General features: G+C 57.3%; 2 protein-coding genes across 2 annotated transcripts; one reads left to right on the forward strand and one right to left on the reverse strand.

The window, feature by feature from the left end:
• Nucleotides 1-2,573: 2,573 nt before the first annotated feature.
• On the forward strand, nt 2,574-4,553 carry SPBR_04795 (MFS aflatoxin efflux pump; the record flags this gene model as incomplete). Its single annotated transcript, XM_040763072.1, has 1 exon — nt 2,574-4,553. One exon carries the CDS (start codon nt 2,574-2,576, stop codon nt 4,551-4,553), a length of 1,980 nt encoding a protein of 659 aa, XP_040615856.1.
• A 1,028-nt stretch (nt 4,554-5,581) lies between these two features.
• Nucleotides 5,582-10,502, reverse strand: SPBR_04547 (set domain containing protein; the record flags this gene model as incomplete). The annotated part of the gene is made up of 3 exons (XM_040762824.1): nt 5,582-5,685; nt 5,749-9,301; nt 9,702-10,502. The coding sequence occupies 3 exons, from the start codon at nt 10,500-10,502 to the stop codon at nt 5,582-5,584; spliced, it is 4,458 nt and encodes a 1,485-aa protein (XP_040615857.1).
• Nucleotides 10,503-11,090: the final 588 nt, after the last annotated feature.

Consider the following 11,090-nt stretch of genomic DNA (forward strand, 5'->3'; position numbering starts at 1 on the left):
CAAACGTCTGACTGTGAACGGGGACGGCAGGAGTGAGCACGTTTCCACCTTTGTCTCTTTTCGTTGGCCGTGTCCCTTTTTGTGTAGTTGTCTGTTCCCGTCGATTACTGCATACGGACTACAGAGATAACAAACACCCGACAATAGGGGACAGAGGGGACAGTCGGGACAACCGATTCAGTGAAGAATGCACACTAGTCACAAGGCTTGGTGACATAGTCGGGACCGACCAAAGTCCCGATGCTGGGGCTTGGGATTAACTCTGTTCCCCAGGGCAGCCAGATTCATTGGCCAACACGGCACATCGGCCACAAGTCAAACTCCGGCCGACATTTCTCAGCTGGTTCCCCAAAGGACCACATCAGCCCCTGTTGGAAGGATCCCCGTTTTCGTTTCCCTTCTTTTCTTGGTTGTTTTGTTGTCAGCTTGCCGCTCTTTGGATGGAACCAGGGAACGTCTTGATTTGGCGTTGGTTTCTTACAAAGGGTGGAAGATGAATTGCCCTCTCTCTGCTGTTACTCTGACCAGGTCCTGTATCTTAGCTTTCGAATAAATCGGAAATAGAAACCTCTTTCACTATTCCCCCGTCCACGATAATCCGAGTATCCGATCAAGATCAGCAGTCCTTTCTTTCCCTTGCAGCTAACAGGACCGCTCTTCGTGCCTTGCTCATTCATTCGGAAGCCTACCGATTGCGCGTCGGTGCATACGAAGGAGCCTGAGGGATGACACCCAAGAACACGTCGTCCAGGAGCACCAAGTAGGCTGCGACACAATGCCGTCTATTTTTCGTTTTATTTCGTTTTTCGTTTTTTTTTTTTGTGTTTCGCCAATTTCATGGCGGTCCAATACGGCGTAGAAGAAAAGGAAGGAATCCGTTTAGCGCTCGCACCTAATAAAAACAGCGCTGACGGGCGGACCTAGAAAACCCTCAATGAATACCACTATTACGCAAAAAACGGGGTTTACGAGAGCCGCTATTCCAACAGGTTACCAAATTTGGACGTGGCTCCAGGCCTCCATGATCCGCCGTAAGACGAAGAACCACGTTGTTTCTTAACCCCTCGGGGATTGCACCGAATCTCACCGACGGCGTTCAGAAGCCAAGACACAAGCCCAAAAAGGAGTTAAGAAACAAGCTTTCTGCTCCCAAGACACGCCAAAGCCCGTCCGGCGTCCAGGCGTGTACTTTTATCTCTTGGCTTTTGGCATTTGTACCTGGTGGACTCGGGAACCAAGGCAAGTCAGTCAACGTCAAAAGGCATGCGCTGCCATGTAAAGCCCGAGCAGCGCTTTATTGGTGCACAGTTAAGATTACGCCGTTGGGATTGTGGGATTGTGTGGGAAGCGCTGTAGTCGGTCGTACAATCACGGACGGTTGTTTAACCCGAGCTGACTACTCCAATGCGTAGGCTCAACGGACGGTACAGTGTCTGACCAAAGCAAAAAAGCAACAGACCACCGATAGCCTCTACTCCCCTACAAGGCCAAAGAGTGGGAGGAGCGTGTGACTCGTCGGGAAAAGACGTGTTGCGGTGCAGAGTCGGATATGACTGGCTCGTCGACTCAGAAGCGACCAGGTTGGCGAACTAGTTTTTTTTTCTTACCCCCGTCCCCCGTCCCCCGTCACATTCTGTTTGTTTGCTTCTTCACTGTCGACAGTGCTGGCACCATCGACGTCCGTTTGGCTATGGCTACGAATCCCGTTGCCTTGGGCGAGGACGCGTAAAACGTAAAATCCTCCACACAGTCAATGTCGTATCGAAACAACAGTCAGTCTTCGCAACGGGCCCCAGGTCGCCTTGACCTTGCTGTGCTGCGTTTTGTGTATTTCGTATTTCGTAGGACGGGACGGATTTTGGGGCTCTTTCCTCCGAAGATCAACGCCGACAGTCGACCAGGCCGGGGTTTACTCTTTCCTCTTTCAGGGCCTGTAAGATTGTAAGATAGCCGGTTGGTCTGCGTCGTAATACACCCGGACTGTACTTCGTACAAAAATGCGAGGAGACGGGGGGTGGGAGGGGGAGGGGGGGGGGGGGGCAGCAAACAAGCGGCCAAACTAGCCCGGAGGAACGACCGCGCGCGTTATGTTTTATTTTATTTTATTTTTGTCTCCGTCCCGGCAAAGCTCTTTCCTGTGTTGGTGTTGTTCAGGCAAACCGTTTTGGGCAAGAGAGAAAATATAAAGATCGCGGCCGCCTCTTTCTTGATTTGGTCATTCTCCCCTTTTCGCCTTTCTTTGCCTTCACTTCCCTTTCCCATCTCTTCTTTCTCCCAACAACCAACCACTCGATGCACCAACATTAACTAAATACGTCTTTTTCTTCGCCTCCTTCGCCAGCTAGCAGTCACTCGTGCGTGTTTGTTGCCTCGCCACAGTCAGCACTCAAAACAAACAGCCCTTACCGACAGGCGATACCCTGCGGATCGGACGTCTCACCACCTCCGATTTGTCGTCCTTTCTTATTGGCACTTTTATTTGGGCCGCCTCGTGGTCGTACAACGGCCCGCGACGTCTCGCCACACACAGCCACTGCATCAGACACATCGGCGTGCGTCCGCATTCGTCCACCATGCCTCTGCCGTTCCGCAAGGCGAAGCCCGCCGCCGCGGCAGCCACAGCGTCGACGCCCGAAGTCGCAACCACAGCATCCTCCACGCCGGGCTCCCACGAGGGCTACTACGCCAACGACTCCGACGGCCACCATGATCCCGAAAGCCTCGGCAAGGTGCAGCACACCCAGAAGGACGGCGACGGCGACGGCGACGACAACGAGGCCGAGCCCGGTGCCGACCTCGCCCAGGTCAACACCTCCGCCACCGAGGACGTCGAGTATCCCTCGGGCCTCAAGCTGGCCCTGCTGCTGACGTCCGTCTTCATCAGCATGTTCCTCGTTGCCCTCGACCGTCTCATCATCGCCACCGCCATCCCCCAGATCACCGACGACTTCCACTCCGTCGAGGACATTGGCTGGTACGGCAGCGCCTACCTGCTGGCCACCTGCGCCTTCCAGCTCATGTTCGGCAAGGGCTACATGTTCTACAGCATCAAGACCGTCTTCCTGGCCGCCGTCGGCCTGTTCGAGATTGGCTCCGCCGTCTGCGGCGCCGCCCCGTCCTCTGTCGCCTTCATCATCGGCCGTGCCATTGCCGGCATCGGCGCCGCCGGCATCTTCTCCGGCGTCATCATCATCATCGTCTACGCCGTGCCCCTGCACAAGCGTCCGCTCTACCAGGGCATGTTCGGCGCCGTCTTCGGCCTCGCCTCCGTCATCGGGCCCCTCCTCGGCGGCGCCTTCACCACCAACGTCACCTGGCGCTGGTGCTTCTACATCAACCTGCCGCTCGGCGGCGTCGCCATGGTCTTCATCTTCTTCCTGCTCAAGATCCCCGACCGCGCCACCACCAAGATTCCCACCAAGGACAAGCTGCGCCAGCTCGACGGCCTCGGCACCTTCTTCTTCATCCCCGGCTGCGTCTCGCTGCTGCTCGCCCTCGAGTGGGGCGGTGCCACCTACGCCTGGAGCAACGGCCGCATCATCGCCCTGCTGACCCTCGCCGGCGTCCTGCTCATCGGCTTTGTGCTCGTCCAGGCCTTCATGCCCGACACCGCCACCGTGCCCGCGCGCATCTTTGTCCAGCGCAGCATCATGGCCGGCGTCTACTCGACGCTGTGCATCGGCGCCCAGATGATGATCTTCATCTACTACCTGCCCATCTGGTTCCAGGCCATCCAGGGCGTGTCCGCCGTGAACTCCGGCATCCGCACCCTGCCGCTCGTCCTGGGCATGGTCGTCGCCTCCATCGGCTCCGGCGTCGCCATCTCGCGCGTCGGCTACTACTCGCCCTTTATGATTTCCGGCGTCGTCTTCATGTCCATTGGCGCCGGCCTCCTGACCACCCTCCAGGTCGACACCGGCTCCAGCAAGTGGATCGGCTACCAGGTCCTGTTCGGCTTCGGCATGGGCCTGTCCTTCCAGACCCCCAACCTGGCCGCCCAGACCGTCCTGCCGCGCCGCGACGTGCCCATCGGCACCTCCCTCATGTTCTTCAGCCAGCTGCTCGGCGGTGCCATTTTCGTCAGCGTCGGCCAGAACGTCCTCGACGCCCAGCTCATCCAGCGCCTCGCCGGCATCCCCGGCCTCGACGCCGCCTCCATTCTCGGCAGCGGTGCCACCAGCCTGACCCACCTGCCCGACGACATCAAGCCCGTCGTCCTCGTCGCCTACAACGAGGCCCTCCGCAAAGTCTTCCAGATCGGCCTCATCATGGTCTGCCTGACCATCATCGGCGCCCTCTCCATTGAGTGGCGCAGCGTCAAGAAGAACCTGCCGGACAAGAACGCGCCTGCCGAGGGCAAGGCCGAGGAGGGCACGTCCGCTGCGGCTGCCACCAGCGAGAAGGCTGCCGCTCCTCCTGTGGCCGCTCCGGGCAGTGCCACGACCACCGCCGCTGCCGGCACCTCGGGCCGCACCACCCCCGACACCGATGAGAAGGAGTTGAGCGTGGCTGCTGCTTCAAAGCCCACCGTCACCGATGGGGAAAGGGCATGAATGTGACGTCGCCGCTACCCTTCTTCATTGAGATACCCCACTCTTGTACTACCGGCCAACATTGTCATTTTTGTTTCTTTGCTATTTGCTCGTCTATTTTCTTGTCATCTACGGGACGCCATAATAACTACAGTCTGGGTTTGTTTTCTATTTGGTTACTTTAACATGCATTCAGGCGTTCAAAGGAGATATTCACATTATAAATTATGGGCCTAATACATTACAAATTCGAAAAATATAATTTACTAATTTACGGAAATGCAAAAGCATTGAATAAATCTCTTATAAATCTGTCACTGTGAAACACTGTGCACGTTCCATGTATCCATTGCTTATTATGTATGTCGTACACACCCGCCCTTTAAACGAGCCGTGACAGACACAGCCAGAGAAAACAGAGTAAATATTTCAAACTCCAAGACCGAATATCGACTTCGGACAACTCCTGCATATCGATAGAATTTTGAAATGCCAACAATCATGAAAACACACAAAAACACCGGCCCCAATGCCCAACGTCACTCCGAGAAGAAAAAAGACAAAATCAGGCACCGCACCCAACCTCCCTGAAAAAAAGTACGGATCAGGGTGACGAACAAGGGCGACGGAGGAGAGCGAGATAACAGCAGCAAAAAACAAAATATCCCATTTCCGAATTCTAAACCGAGTCAATGCCTTTTTTGTAATAGAACAGGGGGTACCACACCAAGAAACAGTGAATAAAAAAAGAACAAAAAAAAAGCCAAGGTATCAAAGACCTGACGACCCCAACGACCATTGTAAATGTTGTGTTGAAAACGAATAAAACAGACAGAAAGGAAAGCAGATCCAGAGAGGCACGATAAAAACAATTCGTTGAGGTTTGTGGAGAGCGGAAAGAAACTGGACGAGAACACGGGAGACGTGAGAAGAAAAGGCAAGTATTATATTACATTGAACGGCATTTTTAAAGGACGGGTATTGTAGGAGTGCAAAGGGGAATGAGCGGGAAAATAAAGACCGATGCGGAGGCTGTGGAACAGCTGCACTTAGTTGAGGAAGCCCTTGCACGCCGTTGTGCCACAGAGACAGGGCACACGGTCCTCTGGGTTGTCCTCGGGCTCGAATTTGTAGTCATACGTAAGCTCCTCGTCTGGTTACAAGTTAGCATCGTGCTCGCGAGACGGTTTAAAAATGACTGAGGATTGGAACTCACTTTGGGCAATGTCGCGCAGGGCGTAGATGACAATGCGCTTGCTGCCCTCCACCTTGATGATCTTGGCCGTGCAGTTGGGCATGCAGCTGTGGTTGATGAAGCGAGCAATGCCGCCCTTTTTCGTCGCGTCAATGACGGTGGCGTCGTCGATCCGGAACAGGTAGCTGCTGCCGATGCCGGCCCGGATGTACGCCCGCTCGCGGATCGTCGCCACCGACTGCCGCACCTCCTGGCCCACGTACTCGATAATCATGTCGTCCTTGGGGATGCTCTCCATGGCATACAGACCCCAGTTGTGGATCGCCGAGCGCGCAAACTTGACCGTCTTCTTGCGCTTCTTGAGCTGGTTGAACCGCAGCACGTCCGAGTCCTGGCCCAGCGTCCGCTTCTGGTCGTTGAGGTCGGCAATGTAGCGCCGCTGGTTCACGCGGTTCGCCCGTGAGCTGCCCCGCGACGCCGACGCCTCGGTGGCCACCTTGGCCGCCGCCACCGCCGCCGCTTTGCCGGCCTTGCCGGCACGCGCCTCGCGCTCCTCGCGCGCCTTCTTGACCTTGAGGTGATGCGGCAGGTACTTGGACTTTTCCGAGTTTTTGATCTTTTGGACGCCCTCTGTGCGCGCGCTGCCGGTCGAGTTCGGCACGTAGTAGCCTTCGATGCGAGGCCGGTTCAGAGCGTCCTTGATCGCAGCCTCCGCAGCGGCCGCAGCGGCCGCAGACGCAGCAGCAGACGTGCTGTTGCCCTTCTCGGCCATGGCGGCATCAATCATGCTCTGCTCGTCGGCGTTGAGTCGGGTGACGCGCTCGTGCTTCCAGAGGAACATTTCAAAGTCACTGATGCTGGCGGGTTTGTTGTCGCTCGCCTTGGACGAAATGCTGTTGAGAAGGGTGCTGTACTTCTTCGCAAGCCGCTCGGCGTCCGGCAGATCAGCCTTGTGCAGACTGAGCGTGCGCAGGATATCGAGGGACGGCCGGAAGTCCGACGGCGTGGCGAGAGAGCGCGTGAGCGTGTCGCCATAGAGGGCAGGGTCCATAGTGCGTCTCTGGTCCACAAACTCGGCAATCTCCTGCGGCGTTCTGCCAGCCTTGGGGGGAGCAACAGGGGCGGCGGCAGGGGTGGACGCCTTGGCTGCCTTGGCCTTTGTTTTGGGGGCTGGAACAGAGGCGGGGAGCTTCCCCCTGAGGGCTCCAGGCTCCGGTGTCTCGGCGGTCTTCTTGACGGCCTTGGCCTCACTGACTGGTGGCGCCTTCTGGTTATTCTGATCCCTGAGGCCCTCCTCGTCTGCCGCCCTACGCTCTTCCAAGATTTGCTTTTTGGTCTTTTTGGTCTTCTTGCTGACCGGCTTCTTCTTCTTGTCGGCCTCATCGGAGACCGCGGCGGCAGGCGTCGACGATTTCGTGGTCCGCGGCGCGGCTACGCCGTCGTCGATGACCATATCCTCAGTCTTCGGAGCGGCCACGTCGGCCCGGAACTTGGTCTCGACAGCACCAATGGAAACGCCAAAGAGATCTTCGTCGTTCCTCTTCTGCCGCTTCAGGGCCGCCTCCATTTGCAGCTCCAGCTTGCGTTTCTTGACCGGGGCCTTTGTTGCTGTATTCACTGTCGTTGCAGGCGTTGCCGTAGATTCTGACTCAGCAGGCGTGGCAGAGAAACTCGCTTCCGTCATCGAATCTTCGTCACGGCCGGTCCACTGGCCCGCGAGCGTCTTCTTGAGCGCCCGGCCCTCCGCGTCGGTATCGTCATCGTCGTCGTCTTCTGCGGCCTCGCGCTCAGCTTCAGACGCACGCGATTCGGGCTCTTCCGTATCGCGGCCGCCAATCGAGAAGCGGTTCTCCGTCTCGTCCTCTGAATCGTCGTCACTGTCGTCTTTGAGTCGGTAGTGTAGGGAGCGGAAAGCACTCCGAGACGATGTGTCTTGGGTGCGCTGCCGGGCAAACGGATCAAACAGGCCCTGCTTGCGAACCGCAGCCAGCTTTTTGGCGCCTTTGGCCTTGCGAATGCGTGGCAGAGCAGCCACGTCGAGGCGGCCAGTGCGCCGTTCGATCGGATCGGCACGCGAGTTGGGGGTGCTGATAGGAGACGGTTTCTTGCGGCGCTCCCCGCCGTCCTGCTCGTCAAAGAGAAGGGTGGAGAGCCTCGCGCCGCCAATGTTGTGGAGGCGGCGCTTAGCGTCATGATTGGCCGGATCAAGGTAGTTAAACAGCAGAGGGGCTGCCACGTCGGCGCGGATGTGGCGGATGAGATGCTCGACCAGCTCGAGGCGGACGGTCTCGACAGCGGCCCTTACTGGGTCGAAGTTCTTGGCGCGCTGCTTCTTCTCTTCCTCGAGGTCGGCCTCTTCGTCCTTGCGCATCTGCGCCTTCTCGTCGCGCAACAGCTGTTCCTCGGTCTTCTCGGGAGCCGGACTATGGCTGCGCCGGTTCTTTGACCCAGAGGTAGTGCCGGCCTTGTCTTCATGGCTTCCTCCGGAGTAGCCGCGGGCGTACAGCTTCATGACCAGCTCATATGTGAAAAATGCGGTACGGTTGGCTGTCTGGAAGCAGCGTTCGGCATCGTGCTTGCCCGTGGCACTGTCGCGAAAGACGATAAAATAACCGGAAAGATCTGCCCGGATCTCCTCAAAGTGCTGCATCTTGAGCCGGCGCCTCATGTGCGCAATCGTCTGAAAGACCACTGGGACGTGGTCGCAGCTGATAAAGATGAATGGAGTATGCGGAAGGCGAGGCGCAATCGGATTCTTCTCGATGCACTGTCCAGGCGGTCCGTCTGGGATCGTAGCGGCCGACGCCGGTGCTACGACTGCAGGCCCTCGAGGCACTGCGCTAACCATGCCGGCCTTGGGGCCTGCACCAGGTACTGCCGCAGCTCCCACGCCGACGCCAGCGCCAGCAACAGCAGCAGCAGCAGTCGCAGCAGTAGCAGCAGCAGGCGCGAGCGCTCCTGGTGCCTGCTGCATCCGAAGTGCAGCAGGACCACGGGGAGCAGTCGGTGGTGGCCGCAGGTTCGCTGGGACACCAAGACCACGCGGCGCGACAGGTATTCTCACCGCATTGGCCTTCATTTCCTTTTCTCTGTCCCTCCGCAAGGTCGTTTCCAACATACGACTGCTCTTCCGGCCATCGGGGTCGTATTCTACACTAACTGGGGTGCCTTCGACGCGAGAGCCGTTCAGCTGGCGCACGGCACGGCGTGCAGCATCAATGGCTGATACAGGCACAGGCCGTGACCGGTTGGGCTTTGTGTCCCGGTAGCGGAATGTGCCGAAGCCGAGATAACTGCCCGTCTCCGGATGCATCTTGTTGCTGCTCTCCGCGATGTCACCGAAGGATGCGAACATGGCAATGATCTTGGAAAACGGTACGAGCGGGTTGAAGCCGGACACGACGACTTGTGTGGGCGGACCAGGGCCGAGCGACGTCCGGGGATCGTAGACATATGGCTTCAGGTCGTACGGGGTGTGGCGCAAACGGGCGCGTGCGAGATGGAAATCGACATTGATGTAGTTGAGTCGACCGCCTTTGGCTAGACGGGGGTCCGCGGGAGGAGCGTCATCTTCCTATACGAAAGTAAAATCATGTATTAGCACATCACTCTTTTTCTTTTGCGCATTTTTTTGTTTTTCAAAATTGAAGATGACACTCCCACCCGCGGACCCTTTCCACATTCTGTTTACAAAGCTTCCTCCTCTTGCGGTCCACACTCCTTGTATATCTCATATGTATGTATGTATATGTGTATATGTGCCCAGGAGTGGATTGGGGCTTGGGGCATCAGGTCCGGAGACTGATGGCGGCGGTTGGGAGTGTCGTCTTCGAGCAGCGATGACAATAAGGATATGGCAAAGATAGTGGCTTGCGTCTTGCGTACTGCGCGTGCTGCGTTCTGCGTCTTTTCTCTTTCTCTGTTTCATCGCACAATACATGATATATTGCGTGATGTGTGTCATATATACGTACCGAACCAAATTCTTTGAGGACATGCTTCCCTCTTCGCTTGAGGTCAAAGTTCGAAACGTTATTCTTGTCGTCAGGCAGCTGTGGATCATAGACACAGGCGATGCCCTGCACAAGGCGGTGTGGGTCCCGAGCGGGCACGCGGTCGCCGAGGAGGGTATCAAGCCCGTTGGAGGGATTGAGGCCGTTGGCCATCATGTGGTCGGATAGGGAGGAGGACGAAGTGGGTGTAGGCACGAGCTGTGACGGCGGAGGAGGTGGTGGAGGTGGTGGAGGTGGTGGAGGTGGTTGATGGCTGGGTGAGGTGGTAGTAGAAGATGCGGACAACGGTTTGTTTGATGGCCAGTCATGGATCGCCTGGTCAGGGCGATGCGACGCGCCTGATTGTAGCTGCTGCTGCTGCTGCTGATGCGGTATGCTGGTAGACGATGGAGAGTGATCGGCTGTGAGCGGAGTGAGATAGCTGGCACCATTGCTGCTGCTTGTGGAAGGCGGGTTTGATGCCGATGCTGATGCCGACGCGGACGCGGCTGATCCGGATGACGCACCAGCGCGCGCGATCGATGACGATGTCATTGGTGGTGATGTCGCTGCGGCTGTGGACAGACCTTCACCAGGCAAGGATTCTTCGTCATCTCCTGATGGCTTTGCGGATGGCGCACTCGGGCTGTCGCGTGGGCCAGGCGACCCGGTGGCGCGCTGTTTTGAGGCCCGCTCGCGCTCTATGGCGGTTGCGCGGTCCCGCGCCGCTCTTGGCGCGGCTGGAAAGAACTGCGCAAAGCCAGCGCCGGACGCAGGAGGCATCGCGGCCAGGCAGTGCGAATGAGAAGAGAGAAGGAAGGGGAGGGGAGAGGGCAGGTCGTCCGATTCAGCGATCTCCCCGCGGTCTTCTCATCATATCTTGTCGCAGTGAATGAGGAGGTTGAAATGGGGCATAAGTTGGATGAGGCGACGGTGCGACGGTGCGACGGCACGATGACGAGGATGAATTGATTGTTGTAAGAGAAGAAGCGCCAAAGAAGGGAGGCGATGGCAGCGTCCAAAGATAGAGTATGAGAGCGCGCGCGGGCGTGAATGAAGCGAGGCGAGCGTCGATTGAGTCAAGGCGAATAACGCGAAAATGTCGACGGATGAAGAAGAGTGCAGCGGCGGAGAGGGAGACGAGGAATAGGGATGAACGGGATGTGAATGAACGAAAAGAGAGGAAAAGAGAAAGGAGTAAAGGGAGAGAACGTTGGCGGCCGAGCCTGGGAAAATCGCGTCGCTGATCTCTATTTTTTCGGCCGCCGTGTCTAGTTTTCGCCCTCCTTTCTTTTGGGCTCGTTTTAACCCTTTGACCCTTCGTCGCAATATTTGGGGTGTGCTGTTGGTCTGGCGTCGGTACCTCTGACT

This window comes from Sporothrix brasiliensis (genome assembly GCF_000820605.1).
Source record: "Sporothrix brasiliensis 5110 chromosome Unknown Cont21, whole genome shotgun sequence".
Taxonomy (NCBI): Eukaryota; Fungi; Ascomycota; class Sordariomycetes; order Ophiostomatales; family Ophiostomataceae; genus Sporothrix; species Sporothrix brasiliensis.